The sequence below is a fragment of the Phoca vitulina genome, unplaced genomic scaffold, assembly GCF_004348235.1.
Source record: "Phoca vitulina isolate PV1807 unplaced genomic scaffold, GSC_HSeal_1.0 scaffold6, whole genome shotgun sequence".
Lineage (NCBI taxonomy): Eukaryota > Metazoa > Chordata > Mammalia > Carnivora > Phocidae > Phoca > Phoca vitulina.
Window position 1 is genome coordinate 51,308,154 of NW_022589709.1, and position 18,461 is coordinate 51,326,614.

Below are 18,461 nucleotides of genomic sequence, written 5' to 3' on the forward strand. Positions count from 1 at the left end.
ATTAACATAACAATAAAAAAATTAAAAAAAAAAAAAAAGAAGAAGAAAATTTCCGGTAAATCTCCCTCAACGTTTTCTCTGAAAGCATGTTTATTTTGAATGTTTATGAATCACTCTCCTTATCTAACTTTGTTATCAACAACTTGACTAAAAGCATGTTTTTCATAATCTTACTGATATTGAGTCTTCAGTGACCTGCAGCCTGTCAACTTCACATATTTAATAACCTTCAAATGTAGTCTTCAGAGCTTAGATCTATAAGATACTGTTAAAATATTAAACAACCCAGAGAAATCCCCTTTCATGCAATTTTGAGGCCAAATTAGCTCATGTGTCACTGAATGTTCTTCTACGCAACACTGATTTAAAACCTCATTCTTTGCAACTAATGAATTGTTGAACACTACATCAAAAACTAATGATGTACATTGGGGAAGGTATGTGCTATGGTGAGCACTGTGAATTGTGTAAGACTGATGAATCATAGACCTATACCCCTGAAACAAATAATACATTATATGTTAATAAAAAGAAAAAACAAAAACAAAAAAACTAATGATGTACTGCTCTATGTTGGCCAACTGAACATAATAAAAAAAAAAAACTTCATTCTTCTAGCTCTGTAGATAGCTATTTATCAGTGATTAGAGATAATACCAATGACCAGTACCTAAATATTTTCTATATACTTAAGAAAGCTGGAACATATAATCTGTCCATGGAACAATACTATTGTTCAATCACAGCAGGAAGCACTAAATGAGAATGTAATTCATGGCATCTGGGCATTGTAGCAGTATCCACCCAGCATAGGACAAAGTCGTTCTGAGTCCTCTGACACAGAGTCCTAAGTACAAATTAGTTTATCTTCACTTTCTCCTCAGAGAAACCAACATTTACTTATAATCTAAAAAGTCTTCAAGAGTCAATATGATTTTAGAGACAACATATCCTAAGTGGTCACACACCCATGGGTTAAAATGGAGATTGCAGTCATAAACCTACTCTCTAACCTAGTGATCGATGGACTTCAGTCCAAAATGATACCGTCCTATAGGGCATTTATAATTACTGGGGTGGGGGTGAGAAAAATATCTGAGGAAGCTCTGGGGGAACATGATTAAAGTATACTTATTGCGTTGAGCACTGAGTAACGTACAGAATTGCTGAATCGCTATACTGCACACCTAAAATGAACATTGTATGTTAACAATACTGGAATTCAAATTAAAAACTTAAAAAAAGGAAGCTGATTTAAGTCTTTGCTGCTCCCCCACATCCAAACCAGTGAGATGAGGAATTTGAAAAAATCTGCACTTTGGCCAGAGATTTCCTGGGAGAATCTGAGGAAGAAGTACTAGCTGCTTCCCTAGTGCCTTGACCCTGGTTGTGGCAGCAAATTTCTCTCAATTCGCCGGACCATTTACAAAAAAAAACAGGTGGTCCTTCTCCTGTTACACTGCTACCAATGAGACTGCAAATGAGTTGTTAAAAGTGTAGGATCCCAAAGAGCATCTAAGAGAAGGTGAGCAAATAGGCTGTGTTGGGATCTTACCTTTTGGCTTCCTCTAGGTGGCAGAGATATTCATAAGCAATGTTCTGCCGCCTCCTCTCATCCATCTCCTCTGCAGAGAGCCTTTCATCATCCACGATAGCTAAAAACAGAGGGGAGAGTCACATTACTCGTAAGGGCAGAATTCATCAAATAAACACCTGAGACAACAACTAGAAAAAAAACTCATGCAATTCAACATTGGACCCTGAAAGAGAGGGGTATTGAAACATCAGGCATAGAAAGATTTGCCTTTGCGTTATTACAATATGTCATTGCTAGCAAAAAAAAAAAAAAATGCAGTATGGGTTAAAATTACTACATAGAATGAGAACAGCCATAGTTCATAGACATGATGCCGTAGAATTTAGACAGTCTCAAGTCAATTAGAGCATGGTCCACTTGCAACAACTTTCCTTAACAAGCTTGTAGAATTGGCCCAGTGGCTCAGCTTGGACCTTCCTGGAAATTCTGAGGTTTAACAAATAATCTACAAGGACATGTGTTTTCCCACTCCTAAAAGGAATTAAAGCTTCTCATCCATTGCAAACCCTATTTTATAGATGCCAAACTCTGAGATTCCTCCTTCACATATTTCTTGGCCTTTGTGAGGCTAACCTTCCTGGTCAACAGGAATCCAAAAGAACAAAACAAAGGAGCCATCAAGTGAGCAGTTTTCAAGCCCACACTCTTCATTCCAACACAAACCTAGTTTATAAACTTCCACAATTCAGCTTTGCTTTTCTATAGAGAACATGGCCTCCCCATTTCCTGAGCGCATTTCCTCTGCCCAGAGTCTCAACAGCACTCACCTGTCGCATCTGCCAACTCTTAGCTGTCCATTTTCATGACAACATTCCTTTCTCATAACAAGGAACTCCTTTTCCTTCTTCAATTCTGAACTTTAATTATGATAACTATAAAATCAATTTGGTTTCCAGTTTGTTACATTGTTCCTCCAATGAACACAAGATATGTGTGTAGCAGGGATATGGTCACATGGGGCAGGAATGTCAGTATGCTTTTCTTCTGCAGCCACAAGTTCCAATCAGCCATTTCATAAATGACACCTCTGGTTCCAAGCAGAAGAGTTAAAGTCACCTGTCCATCCCTAAGAAAGGCCAATCCCATGCCCTACTGATGAGTCCAAAATATCATCGTGGCAAACAAAAGGAATGAAGACCAAATTTTGAACTCTTACTGGAGCAAGTACAATGCTAAATGCTTAAGATCTAAAAATAATACCAGAACCCTTAAAGAACTCAAAAAAGAAGGGCTTAAATCTACATCAATATAAAATATGGCAGAATTCCATAAGCATATAAAAACATGCTAGATGCTTATTTACCAAGTGCTTAGTTTGTTTCAAGCCCTTAGGCCGTGTTTCTTATGAACTGTCTCATGTAAGTCTCATGACAATATGAGGTAGGTAATTTGTCCCACTTTACAGAGCAAACAGGATTGAAGTCATTTGCACAAGTGAAAAGTAGAAACATTAGGGCTAGAAATGTGTGGACTGGATAGGGAAAAAAAAAAAACAGTATGGAAGAACTTAGGAAAATGTCTCTTTTTATAGATGAGGAAGAAAAGGAACCAGCAGAAGAGGGGAGATGTGGAAGAGCACCAGGACAGGCTTGGGTATAACACGACTGGGGCCAAAGCAGCAGATGTCTCCACACGTCTCACCACCCTATCCTATCCTCCCTTTCTACCCTCTCAACTTCCCAGTGTGGCTCCATTCCTTGAAACAGGGAAACCTCACCCTGGACCAACAGGATCAATGAGGGTCAACAAAGATTCGTGTTTGTCAAAAGCATCTCCTTTTTCTTAATAAACTCAATCTGATATGAACTTTAAAAGAGAGATCTCAAGTTTAGGAGGAGCACCAAGCTCTGGAACCACCTCCTCTGCACCCCCACCTCAAGATCGAAGGTCTTTGCTGTCTCTCCCCTGGACTCTTTTTTTTTTTTGACAGAGAGAGACACAGCGAGAGAGGGAACACAAGCAGGGGGAGTGGGAGAGGGAGAAGCAGGCTTCCCGCGGAGCAGGGAGCCCGATGCAGGGCTCGATCCCAGGACTCTGGGATCATGATCATGACCTGAGCCGAAAGCAGACACTTAACGACTGAGCCACCAAGGCACCCCTCTCCCCTGGACTCTTGCAACCACCCTCAAATAACCTCACAGACACCCCTCCTCCACTCGTTCTCCTCACTACCACCAGAGCATCTTTCAAACACACAGTCCTGTAGATGTTATTCTCTCTCGCAAAACCTGTGATGGATCCCCATTTCCTCCAGAACAAAGATCAAGCAGACTTTCCTACTCCTGCCCTACAAGAAGGCTGCATTCCAGCCACTTCTTCCAGAGAGCGCTATATTCCAGCACCACACCACAACATTTTAGGTTTGAGTGCTTCTGCACTCCACTTTCTCTCTGCCTGGAAAGCCATTCTCCCACCTTCTGTGTGTGACATCTTCTCAAGCAAAATTCTGTGGATCTCCAAGTGAGGATACACCTAATTTCCTCAGCACTTTTGTTCACCTTTCTATTACATCATTCATCACAGAAGCTCAGTCACATCTCCCTCTACAAAATGGGTTCTGTACCGGAAAGGACTCTTGATTCATCTACATGCCCCCCTCACATTTATCACGGTTCCCTGAAGACAGAGAACACACAACCCTGTGCTGAAAAATTACCTTCATGAAGTGAGCTCAGCATCATCCCGTAATGAAGATATTTTGCAAATTATGCTTCTCTTATCCTGCGTTTTCTTAGAAGGCAACTGGCATGACCACATATCCTCACCTATTCCTCCATTTCCACTGTTCCTAACACTTCATCCCCAAGACACCTCATGATTTCTAGTTTCTTGTTCTAATTTCAGTCTAAAGATGGTCTCCTATTTCTGACAGGACACTTTCATTTTATAGTAACTTCAGACCCATTAAAGCTTGAAAATAATATAAAACTCCTAGTATGAATCCACGCGATTGTCCTACCCTCCCCAACTTTTAAGTAGGAGTGCAGGAGTCACTTTCTAAAGGAGCCACTCTCACTGCCACCTTCCTTTTTGGCTGCTACTTCCTCCCACCTCAATCAACCGACCCAGGAGGAACTAGAAGTCTTAACAGCACTCAGTTCCTAGGCCTCGACCCCCAACTCCCTGCACAAGCCACACAGGAACCCACCAGTCCAGGAGAGCTGCTGAGAAGCTCTCTAACTACGACATCACCCCATCCAAAGGGAAGATTTGACTTAATGCTTGAATTAACACACACATACACACCCCACAAAGCTTCAAATGGCAGTTTCCAACATACTGGCCACAGCTGATAGGATTCTGCCCATCTTGACAGCTCAACTCAACGATCACTTCCTTCCCTGTCTTCCCTGTCTGCTCCCACTCAAAATGTGCTCTCTCCTGGCACCTCCTATACTGCTTCATTTAATAGTAAACTCCTAGAAGGCAAATTTGTGTCCTCAACGTGTCGGGCTCACTGTCCCGCACAGGCTACGTGCTCCATAAGAATACGTGACAAACAAATCATCTCTTAGGAGGAATGGTGAATACGAGGGCTCTAAAGTATCTATGTGGGTAGTTTGATTTGCCTGCTTACACCTTCCTTCCCTTCTGACCTGGCCCTCGGGACCACCTATCTGGCCACTGCCCTCCCAACCACAGCCACTTCAGCCTCACCTTCCTGCCTTCATGACCTATGGTCAAAGCATATGCTAAGGTTCTGAGTGTGAGAATGTCTGAATCACAGCAGAAGGCAATCCTTCTGGAGCACAGAAGTTGCCTGCTACTTTTTCTGCATTATTCAATGTTGACTAAGTAGCAATTTCTGATAAGAATCCCTGACATGGATAATCACCCTGCCATTTAAAGAGCCTCACGGAACTGATAAAATCATTCACTTCAACATGACTTAAGCACTCTCCCCTGTTACTGTGTGGCCCTCATCATCCCCCTGAAAGACAGACATTATCTCCTTCTTGCAAATTAGGAAACGGGTCATGCGAGGGGAAGGGATGGCGTGCGGTTACTCGCTGGGTCACTGACACAGCCTGGGCTGGAGCCCAGATCCCTCAGCTCTGCGGCCGCTGCTCATTGCCCCAGGCCCCGCCGCTGCTAAATCAGAGCGAGCCAGGACAGACGCTTGTCACCACCAAACCCAAGGGCCTTCAGAAACTGCTTTTAACTTAAGGCAGCTTGACTAACTGCGATTTCCTCTGAAGTTCACCTTTACTTGCTGCCTCGAACCCTAAGAGGCACGAGGACATTGTGAAGAACAGCTTCCAGAACTATAAGCAACTCACAAAATGCCTTTTGTAACATTAGCGGACGCCGGCTAAAAGATGGTATTTTAAAGTGCTAACATTCTAGGGAAATCACATGAGAGGGCTTATTCAGAGGTGTAAGGAGCAGAACAAGAATTGGTAGAGAAGGTTTCGAAGTAAGACTCTTAGCGATGGAAGGAAACTTAAGAAGTACATTTCCCAAAGAATGCCCACAAAATCCAATGTGAAAACAGCCTGAAGACCTACCTCATTCATTAAGGAGTTTGCCTGGTCACTATATTTCCACTACTCGCTCCTTCACACTCACAGACACCAAAGCCACCATCTCCTTGGTATTCAAATTCATTCACTTGTTCGACAAATATTTGAGGGGCTGCTTTGTGCCAGTTTGTTCTATGGACCGGATACAAAGCATGACACAGGAAGTCCCTCAGCATGTTTTTATTATAGTTAAACAACTCAAAGTGTGACATAATTGCAGGATGCTTAGATAGGTAGGGATATACTCCCTCCAATGGAGGATGGGTCAGCAAGAATCACAAACACCAGGACTGGGAAGCTCTATTTGATGAAATGGTAGTATTTAAAACATGTCCCTTTAAGGAAAAGCAGGTTAAAAATATGGTATAAAGCATCAATTCATAGTACCATACTAGAGTTTAGCATTTTATACACACATTATGATTCTGGGTGACTCAAAATTTCTTTAAGGAGCCCTGAAAATCTTCAGTCCTGAATATGTAATTCAATTCAAATGTGTATTGAACCAGCTTGGAACATCTGTGATCAGCTTTTAGCCAGAAGAGCATAGCCAAGTGGTTATCTCCCCATTCTGGGGACTTAAAGAATGGCTACCAGAGACAGATACCCCAAGGAAAGAACTAGAAGGAAGAGAATTGATTCCAAGACCCTAAAATGAGCAAGTGACAGGGGTGGAATATAAAGATGAGAGAAGCCCCAGTCCAAAACTTCCACTAAGGCGAAACACTCAATAAACTTGACACATGATAAATTCTGGCTTCACACCAGCTTCCTGAAGCATTTCCCAGCTACTTGATCTTAACATGATCCAACTTCCCTAATCTGAGTCTTCTTTTGAAAAATATACAAAACTGAGGTTGAAGTTGTATGCAACCCGATGCATATTCTCAGGTACTCTAAAGAATTTTTAACAATGATACAGAGTGCCATGACATGTGTTAAAAACATCTGAAGTTTTATCAAGTGACTAAAATTATGGGACACTGAGTACAGGGGCTCCTACCTCATCCACCCCTACCAAGTGCCAGGTAAGTAGTACGTGCTCAATAAAAGCTGCTAAGTGGTGTGCTCAGCTTTGTGCTCACAAGCAGAGATGCTGTGTCCTTTACAGGTTTAGTCCTACTACGTCCAATGCCCTGATGGTAACACAGCCGTATTGTCCAGATCCTAAGGGAAGGTGAACTTTAATGCCTGCCCTCCACTTTTCCTGGAACTTCTTTCCCATCACACATTTCTAAGAACTCTCCAAAGTTGTAAAGCAACACACAACTTCAGAGGATATTCTGGTTAGACAGGGTTATAAGACACTGTGGTTGCTTCCTTTAATAAGGCAAAGCCCTAAATCTTCAAACTCAGCATTGGAAGGAGAATTTCCTAGGTGAGGAAAGAAGGTAACCGCCCAAAACTACACAAGTTACTTATAAGAGTTCGAGTCTCCGGCCACCCATCTCCTTTTTCAGTGAGGTTACGTTTTTTGTATTATTTTTATTTTATTTTATTTATTTATTTTTTAAAGATTTTATTTATTCATTTGAGACAGAGAGATACAGAGAGAGAGAGAGCATGAGCAGTGGGAGAGGCAGACGGAGAGGGAGAAGCAGACTCCTGGCTGAGCCGGGAGCCTGATGTGGGGCTCGATCCCAGGACCCTGGGATCATGACCTGAGCTGAAGGCAGATGCTTAACCATCTGAGCCACCCAGGCGCCCCTTCAGTGAGGTTATTAAGGCCCAGAAGACTTAGGAAACCTCTTTGTCATATTTACTCAAGAAAAAGAACAAAATATCTCAGGCTTTGTGAAAATGGTTAATCCTCTTCTGCAAATATGCTTTCGACATACATTGCTTTCAGACATACCTACAAAAGAGGGTTCTCTGATCCCACTTGGAAACAAAAGGTTCCAAACATGTTTCCTACAAGAATGTGATCTTGCGGGGCGCCTGGGTGGCTCAGTCGTTAAAGTGTCTGCCTTCGGCTCAGGTCATGATCCTGGGGTCCTGGGATCGAGCCCCACATCGGGCTCCCTGCTCCGCGGGAAGCCTGCTTCTCCCTCTTCCATTCCCCCTGCTTGTGTTCCCTCTCTCACTGTGTCTCTCTCTGTCGAATGGATAAATAAAATCTTTAAAAAAAAAAAAAAAAAAGAATGTGATCTTGCTTGAGCATCTAAAATGCTGTCAGTTTCTACCAAGTCTGAATCTCAAAACTTAGGACACCTTTTCAGAACAGAACCTCATGTCTACATCTCCACAGAGAATAAAGTTCATTTTGGTCCACTGTGCAAATCTGAAAAATGTTGCACTTTTTTGTTAAAAGATTTTACTTACTTATTTGACAGAGAGAGACACAGCGAGAGAGGGAACACAAGCAGTGGGAGTGGGAGAGGGAGAAGCAGACTCCCCGCGGAGCAGGGAGCCCAACTCGGGGCTTGACCCCAGCATCCCAAGTTCATGACCCCAGCCGAAACTAAGAGTCCAACGCTTAACGGACTGAGCCGCCCAGGTGCCCCTTACTGTAACTTGAATACCTCATAGGAATTATGATATTTTACTATTGTTGAACAGACTTAGCAGGTTATATAATGACAGTTCCCTGGGCTGTTCTCAGGGAGTAGCAAGTCACTGCTAACACTCTGTCCCTACCCTTTGAAAAACTACCCCAAGTAAACCAGAATATCAGAGATTTCTACAAAGCTGTTTGAGCCTTAGAAGACAATAGAATACCGAGTCTTAGTCTAATTTTTCTTCAACTATTAGGAGAAAATAAGCAATCACAACTATTTCAAGAAAACAAAACAACCTCTTGGTTTTGAGTAGGGTGTTTTTCCTGCATGTTTCATGGGCATATTTTTTTTTTTTAAAGATTTTATTTATTTAGTTGAGAGAGAGAAAGTTTGAGAGAACAAGTGGGAGAAGAGGCAGAGGGAGAAGCAGACTCCCTACAGAGCAGGGACCCCAACTTGGGACTCGATCCCAGGACTCTGGGATCATGACTTAAGCCAAAGGCAGATGCTTAACCAACTGAGCCACCCAGTCACCCAAGGGCATAGGTCTTATTTCTCTAATCAGTGTGAGCTCCTTGTAATGCATGCATGAAACATAGCAGATGGAAGAGATTAACACTTAATGAGCATTTACTATGTGCCAGGTATTTTATACATATTATCTCTTAGTCCCTGCATCCCCCCTTTAAGATAGGAATTTCAATCTTTACTTCTCTAGTGGGAAATAAACTCAGGGAGTTTAGGTAATTCAGGTTTAGGTAATCCAAGGATCACAAAGACCGGTAAATGGCAGAATTGGGATTCCAAACAACCCGGATTCCAAAGTTCTGATCTTTCTACTATACCACAATATCACTGCCTCCCTGCCTGTGTTTGATGACCAGCCCAGTGGTGATTAAGCTTTTCAGAGGGTGTTACTAACTAGCAGATAGATTTATGTGACTTTGTTTTTCCTACTGCAAACCATGTAAATTAATGCTATCTTGAAAAAGTATAGAAAGTAAAATGAGAGGCTTATTTCTCAGAGATGCAGTCATCTCAAATCTAGTTCAACGAAGGAAAAAAATATTAAGGTAATACTCAGCATTGCCAAGTTACACTTACCAGGAATGTAGGGGTAGTAACAAGGGCAAAATAAAAACAAAAATGTCAACATAAGTACTTAACGTGCTTACGTGATACATCACATCATAAGCAAAGTTATATGATCAATAAATACTGAGAACACATTTGAGAAAATTAAACATTTTTTTTCCTCAGGGGCCCTCCTTTATTCTACTTCTCTTTCCCCCCAAAAGGTGAATTTCTGACTGCACGGACAAAAACATGTAATGATCCGGCTGAGTGGAAAGGGAAGTGGATTTGGGGTTAAATATGTCTGTAATACTGCCGCATGTTCAGTTATAGATCAGTACACTAGACACTCAGTTTTATCATCTGTACAATGGGAATAATGCCACCCACCCCATGAAACTGCTGTATGAATACTTTAAAAAATCACATACATTTAAAATTATTTTACAGTTAAACTGTAATATAACCAATTATTAAATAAGTTATAAAATATTAAATTTATAGATATACATAATAAAGACAACAGATAATCAGCTAGTTTTTCAAGGATAATTGATTATACTTAATTTTCCCTTCACTCAATGGCTTTAGTGCGTATCCCCATATAATTTGCAAACTGAATGTATTTGAAATTACATAAATTGAAGAAAGCAAAATTTGAATTCCACACATGTATACACAAACTCAGTATGTAATGCGTGTATATCCTTAATAATTATGTAAGGTTATGTTATTACATGCACTGTAATTGAGGGGAAAAAATGCCTAAAAGGAAATAGTAAATGTTAAAGCACTTGTTTTTAAAAGGAGTCCTCTGGGGTCTTTTAACTTTTTTGAATCATACACATCATCCTTGTATCTAGAAAGTCACAGCCAGGGACGCCTGGGTGGCTCAGTTGATTAGCCTCTGCCTTCGGCTTGGGTCATGATCCCAAGGTCCTGGGATCGTGCCCCACATTGGGCTCCTTGCTCAGCGGGGAGCCTGCTTCTCCCTCTGCCCCTCACCCAACTCGTGCTTGCACACACACTCTCTCGCTCTCTCAAATAAATAAAATCTTAAAAAAAAAAAAAAAAAAAGCCAGTTCCATTGTGAAGCATGCCTTCCATGCACTAATTGCTCCATTTGAACTTCTGGAGAAGGATCAGACAATTGAAAATGTGCAACGATTATTAATCAGCTTAATGAGGAGAAAAGATCACGGAAGTTCAAAGACAGCAGAGAGGAAGACGACTAAGGCCATGATATTCTGTCTCAAGGCCTTACATGCCTAAATGCTTGGGTGAGACAAGCTGATGGGAGAGAACAGGTGGGGTTAAGACCAAAGTGAAATGGAATGAATGCAAGGGGACCTCATCTGAAGAATGAAGAGAAGGCTCCAACACACCTGTGTGACATGAAACCTTACAAGTCTGAATCAGGGAGAAGAATGAAAAACATAGCGCGATGCTTTGCAAGGGCAGAATTTGGCAACAAACAGGATGAAGTAGAGCATGGTACAGGGGAAGAAAAAGGAAGCCAACAAGGAGCAGCCAACTCATTTTGTGACTTCAGATGGTGGAGGTAGAAATGGCTCAGTATCAGAAAGTCCCCTGATATGCCACTTTACATGAACGTAAGTTTGTTTAATTAAAGAGAAGAAAAGTGGAAGCATCCCACTGTTCTAGCAATATACTAAGGAGCTGCCTTCCAATCTCAACGTATATTTAGAAGACAAGTTTAATATAACAGACTCAATTAGAAGGCTAGGATGTAGAACATAAGGGCACTATTAATGCAAGCATATGCTGTTTGTTAGTGAGTGTGAATTAACACATGATTCAGGACCGTCAATTTTTTCACTATGCCAAAACTCAGCTCTTAAATGGATCATACCATGCAAATGGAGATATTTTGACAATACAGTCATGGATCAAGAATACGTTTCAACTGGATTGTTGGCTAATGCAATTTAGGCCAGCTATCATGATCAAAAAGTTTCTCCGTTTTTGAGAAGGACATGAAATCACCATCATTTCACACATCGAGGGTTGGTGGGAGACCAGACTTGTGAGAAATCATGTTACACCCTACATGGTGCCAATATCAAACAGCAGGACTTAAACCAAGTAAGTCGGGCTCTTTTGTTTCAGAGAAGTCCTATACATTCATAAAGTGTTACCACAAAAATTGTCTCCTACAATGGCAACAGCCCTAACAGATCAATGGACAAGTATAAATTACTTCCCCTTGTCTAAGAGTAAAATGGTTTAAATGCTTTGCTCAAGGTCCCAGAGCTAGATGACAGACCTGGTTTGTATTTAAAACCAACTCTTGGCTCGTGTTTAGTTTTTATCAAACTTTTGGAAGTACCCTATTCTCTTAGAGCAAACATATTTTTACTCTTTTATGTCAACAGTACAGGGAGCAGTAGTAGGAAGTGGAATGGCTGGTGTGGGAAAGGAGTTGAGTTGGCAAGGGTGGGTGAAGCTAACGTCAAGTCTGCAGGCTGCAGAGAATGTATACAAACCCTAATTTTGTAAACTTCTCGAGAAGGGTATAAAATACCCTGGGAACAGCCCTCTTGTGGGAAAGAATTTACCCCACTTGGGCAACAAAGCTGAAAATATTTTGGTTTTGGCTTGTTGTGTGCTTTTTGTTCTAACACGCAGCACAAGGTCCCAAGTTTAGAAAAGTGGATATTCTATGAGCACGATGAACGACACCAAGGTTTTCAAGATCTTATGCTTCTTTGGTCCAAGACTGAAAAGCTTTATATAACAGCCAGAACAGCAACCATGTAAAATAGAATTCATGCTCTTCTGCTTCAGACTTAAATTAATAACTGATCTCCCTCCGGCAGTTCTTTCTTGGCTGGGGACTGGACCACGGTACTGTACATAAACTACACCACATGTTTACTGCACATCAGAGGAGACAGCCAAAGCGTGTGTCAGCCACCAGCTCCTTAGAGGATTTGAATACGACTGCAGAATTAAGTCGCTGTTTCTACTCCAGACACGAGAACCTTGCTAGCATTTGTGTAGCGCAAGTGTCCATGATGATGAAGCCCGGTGAGGATGGAAACTTACTATTGGTTCACTAGGTGCAAAATGCTGACAGAGAATTAATGGAGGTGCAGAGTCCTAAAATGCCTTCCAAATGCCTTGTAATAAAATCCAATAAATACAACAACAGAATATGTTTCTTTTGGTATGTGGCAAAGTCTCTAACTAATGGCTAAATAGTTCCAGTGCACGGCAGGGGTAGAGAGAAGGGATGGAGTGGGGTGGGAGAAAGGACTCTGTGCCCCTCAGAGTTTACGATCTAACAGAACGCCTATTTAATGCCGGAGACATGTTGGAAATCTCCTTTGGAAAAAGGACAAATTAGTTACAGGACAGAGAACAGAAAAGCCAAGGGGAAGAACAAAGATTATTCAGCAATGGGATTAATCAGGGCCAGTTTTCTGGATTACAAGTGTTTGAAGTCAGGTTTGAAAAAGAGGAGAAAAAGTTTGGTGGGGAGACACAGGTAGAGAAGTCAATGAAGAAGAATGAGTGAAGTGCACACGCACTCAAGATGCAGTCTTGTGCTTTGTCTTCTGCCCCATCTGCCCCACTCCTTAGCCTTCAGAGTCTCCGCTCTGCCCCTCCCCACTCTCGCAAAGGTCTCTGCATTTCTTGAGAGGAACAGGGACACTATCCAGCACACTTTACTGCTGCTTCTAAGCAGTGTAGTTGAAAGGAGAACAGTTGTTTGATGGCACCACATGATAGCTCATACTCCAAGAGCAGGGCAGAGTTTCACTCTATTGATAAAAAGCTCTTTCAACAAAGCTAACCTGGCACATCTAATAACACACATAATTGCAAGGGAATCATACAGAGTTCATTGGGCCTCAGTTGTTAAGGCAGTGACATAAAATTACTGTAATTACTATTAAATACTCAAGCCAAGTTCCTTATTTTGCCAGTTCACCAGTATTCAGTCAACAAGGATTTGCTTTCCCTTGGCACATATTCCTCATTGCTTCCATGGGAGGTGGGGATGGAGATTAAACCAAAAGTCTTGGATCTGCTCTTCAAAATCCAGGCTTCCCATTCCCTCTCCGAGTCCACCATCCACTTCCATCCTGAGGTCTCCTCTAGTCAGAGAGCCCCGGGCAGCACTACATGGGTTTCTGCCCTCTGAGGCGGATTCCTCTGCCATGGTCTTGGGCAGCTCCAGACCCTCCCCTAACCCAGCATCCCCCCCCACCCCCAGCGGTCATGCTGGAAAGAGTAAGAGCTATCTAGAAGATGATGAAGGGCAGAAAGAAGAGGTCCAGAAAGAAAATAAAGGCGGCTGTGACTGACAGCGTGGAGAAGCGGGGCTACAGGAATGAGTGAGGAGAGGAACCAGGAGAGGGGCTGGGGGGAGCAGCTGGTGAGGTTTTGGCTCCTTCACATCCCCCTTCCACCGCCCCCCCCCCCCCGGCCCCAGTGCTCACATGGCAGATTCTCCTGGCACTAGTATTGCTGCATTGAGCCCACAGTGATCCTGTGACATTATACAGATGTGGAAACAGAGACTTGGAACCGCTGAATCACTTGTCTGAAATCACGGCTGACACATGGGAAGGAGTCTAGCACCCGCCCGGACTTACTGGCCCATCGCCTTCAGGAGACGCAAACCTGCCTTTCTCTGCCGTCTCTCGACCTCCGCACACTTCTAGGTTCCCCCAAACCGCGTATTCATGACTTTTCTTATTAAAAAAAACCGCCCTCCGTGCAGAAGAGAGGGAACGCATGGAAAAAATGGGGCACGAAGAGAAGTGCCCAGGGTACAGCTTCAGGGCCACTAAGCACGAGTTGTCTCATTTCAGTCTCACTTTCAGAAATCAGCCACTGTGCATTCTAGTCCCCAGCTCATCTGTGGTGCAGTGTTTAAAACAGGAGTCCCCACCTCCGCACTCGGTAAGGCTGGCACGGCAAGCAGCCGTGTCAAGTGTACGGGGCGGGCTGCACGGGCCTACGCACCGCCCGCCCCGGGTTTCACCGCGTACAGGTCTCAGCGCTGACTCAGCTTAGCTTACACTTGGCTGTGCATGTGCGGGCAGCTGAGATGCACAACCAGCGGGGATGTGTTGTTCCTGGGAAGCATCCCATTCGAGGCACTTGACCCACTTATCCCATAAGTGGGATAGCTCATTCCATCTGTTTTTATACATCTTTTTTCAGATATGGGCTGTTTGATGTTGGATGCTCCAAGTCTGTTCTTCATTCAAGTTATTCAAAACTCTTGGAAGGTAGATGTCCTCCAATTTGGTAGATAAAACTAAGCAAGCTCATTCTCTACACATCCCAGCATATAACCCAAAAGCTTTTTGGTTCTAAATAAGTTCTTGGCGTGAGCATATCTGTTATGAATTATCTTTATCCTTCCAAGTAGAGAGCAGAACCCATGCTCTTCCATACACAGCTCTGTCTCTCTGTATATATGCAAGGGGACAACGTTTAACTTTAAGATTTATACATCTACCATAACCTCTGCTCCCATCCATTTTATGGTCAGATAACTGTTATATATATTTTTTAAGATTTTATTTATTTATTTGAAGGAGAGAGAGAAAGAGCAGAAGCAGGGGGAGCGGCAGAGGGAGAGGGAGAAGTAGATTCCCCATTGAGCCGGGAGCCTGATGAGGGACTCAACCCCAGGACCCTAGGATCATGACCTGAGCTGAAGGCAGACGCTTAACTGACTGAACCACCCAGGCGGCCCAGATTGAAATGAGGTTCTATAATGATGATTTAAAACTCTGGATATTATTAACTTGATTCTATTTTCTCATTATAAACTGTGGCACTCCCATTGTACAGCCTCTTCCAGAAAAAAACTGCAACCAAGACATGGTTTATTTAAGCTTTCAATGTATCTCTTTAGATCCAAGCAGAATGAATTTGGTCTTTATTCCTATATCCTACTGTTTGACGATTATAAACTTTGGAAGAAAAAAAAAAAGAAGGGGGGAGAGGTTCTGGCTGAGTAGTGACTCAGTAAGTGAGGAGATAGGTTACACACACCCAATGTTTAACCTCTCGGCCCAAGTGAAGGTAGCACGAGTAGCCAGGTGTGCTCTCAGACCTGACCTGTGGCTCTAAAAATACGTTCAGTTTACTCTGAGTGAGTAAGGACTCACATTCCTCCCCCTCCCCATTCCGCACACCCAGCATGCACACAACTTACTTATGCATTCCTAGAGCTATTCACGGGGGTAAGTCAATCCATAGGTCTGTATCAGGACCAAGACTATAAATGTTATAACCTAGTTTTACTGCAATACTCTTTTCATTTAAGAAAATGAGATCAGGCTATTGGAAGTTGAGAAAGAGTTCTTATAATAAATCATACCATACGTTTTTATTTTATTTTTTATTTTTATTTTTTTAAAGATTTTTTATTTATTTGACAGAGAGAGACACAGCGAGAGAGGGAACACAAGTAGGGGGAGTGGGAGAGGGAGAAGCAGGCTTCCCGCCGAGCAGGGAGCCCGATGCGGGGCTCGATCCCAGGACCCTAGGATCATGACCTGAGCTGAAGGCAGACGCTTAACGACTGAGCCACCCAGGCGCCCCCATACGTTTTTATTTTAATTGGAAGGATGGGAAGAAGAGAATTACAACATCCCCTACAGAAAATGTGAGAGGTAGAGTAGCTAGAGTATCAACGAGGATTCTATAGCCCAATCCCTTTTTATAGCTCCCTTAACCTTCCCCACCGGTTTTAGACAACCTTGTGATCATATCTGAGATGGAGGGGCTCAGATCACACTGGTGGGAATTCCACTGCCTCATCTATGAGTGATGCAGCTTTGGGTCCCAGTTTTTGACGGGTTCCTCTCTTTTCCCATGGCAATTCCCTAGCCAGAGGGCAGAGTTTTTCAACTCCCCATTTTGTGGGTAGAACAGCTCTTTCTGATCCCTAGAGTTAATACAGGGAGAGCTGGATGCCCTTTCCCCACTCCTCCTAGGCTCGAACTTCATTCCCCATGTGCCATCCTGCTCCAACTCCTACTCAACACTCAGGCTTTGAATGCCCTCTTGATTTATGGCACACGGGGTTTTTCATGCTTGTTTTCTTAAAGCAGAATTCCTTTAATTTTGATAGCTGTTGCATGTCTGATGCAAGAGGGATGCTTGTCCCAAGATGTCCATCGACAGAAGAATGGATAAAGAAGATGTGGTATATATATATATATATATATATATATATATATATATATATATATATACAATGGAATATTATGCAGCCATCAAAAGGAATGAGATCTTGCCATTTGCAACGACGTGGATAGAACTGGAGGATGTTATGCTGAGCGAAATAAGTCAATCAGAGAAAGACATGTATCATATGACCTCACTAATATGAGGAATTCTTAATCTCAGGAAACAAACTGAGGGTTGCTGAAGTGGGGGGTGGGGTGGGAGGGATGGGGCGACTGGGTGATAGACACTGGGGAGGGTATATGCTATGGAGAGCGCTGTGAATTGTGCAAGACTGTTGAATCACAGATCTGTACCTCTGAAACAAATAATGCAATATATGTTAAGAAACAAAAAAAAAAAGAAGATAGCAGAAGGGGAAGAATGAAGGGGGGGAAATCGGAGGGGGAGACGAACCATGAGAGACGATGGACTCTGAAAAACAAACTGAGGGTTCTAGAGGGGAAGGGGGTGGGAGGATGGGTTAGCCTGGTGATGGGTATTGAGGAGGGCACGTTCTGCATGGAGCACTGGGTGTTATGCACAAACAATGAATCATGGAACCTTACATCAAAAACTAATGATGTAATGTATGGTGATTAACATAACAATAAAAAATTAAAAAAAAAAAAAGAGGGATGCTTGTCTGCAACAGGTCCACCAAAGTTAACCAGAAGGGAGGGAAGTAACAGATATTAACAACACTTTGCAAGCTGAGAACACAGAGGCACAAAAGGTAGTGACTGAATGGCAAAGGGTACCAGGCTTGTTAACAACAGATGCAGTAGAAACCACCCCACACATGTGCTTGAATCCGAAGTATTGGCTTTGTGAAAACAAACAAACAAACCAACAAAAAACAACATTGTTAGAGGTAGGCTTTCTCTTCCCAGCATGCTCACTTTCCCACTAGGCTCATCATCTCTTCTTTCTCCTTTGGTTCCTTTTCTCCTATTCCATGATTTAGACACAATCTCTTCAAAAGTAGGAAGGAATAGGGAGTTAATTTCTGTATCTTTCCAAGAAGAAGGTCAGTCAAGTTTGATGGACAAGGTCTATGAAGGAATGTGATTTACGCAAAGGGCAGAAGAATCCATGGAGTCCAGGCTAAAGATGGTGATGATGATCAGAGATAAACAAAAAACCCAACATGCTAACCACTATTTAGCATTTATAGTTGTGCTAGACATTCTCCTTTACATAATTAATTTAATCCTCACAAAAACTGTAAGGCACCTACTATCATTTCCACTTATCAAATAAGGAAACCAAGGCACAGAGCCCCCATGACATTGAGCAGGCATCTGTGGAGCTCGTACCGGCACCAATGCAGTCTGGCTCAATGGCCCAGCTCTTAACCATTAGGCTGTGTTGCCTCAAAGATCACTCTTGTTATATGGCAAAAATGAGCGGCACGCCCTCAAACACCATCTTCCTAGTTGGCCTAGAATTCCTCTGCAGGTCAAGTAAATGAACACAGAGTCAGGATGCAGTGAGAGAAGACTCAGGTAACACGATTAAATTCTGGTATTTCTGAGTCAAGAGATC

The 18,461-nt window shown here is 42.6% G+C and overlaps 1 protein-coding gene across 3 annotated transcripts in view; it reads right to left on the bottom strand.

Annotated features, from left to right (window-relative positions):
• The window catches only part of IQGAP2 (IQ motif containing GTPase activating protein 2), a 294,620-nt gene that overhangs the window by 247,989 nt on the left and 28,170 nt on the right, over positions 1-18,461 (bottom strand). For all 3 annotated transcript variants that reach the window (XM_032404163.1, XM_032404164.1, XM_032404162.1), the window contains exon 2: positions 1,556-1,655. In XM_032404163.1, coding sequence (XP_032260054.1) covers positions 1,556-1,655 — 100 coding nt within the window. The remainder of the gene's footprint in view (positions 1-1,555; positions 1,656-18,461) is intronic.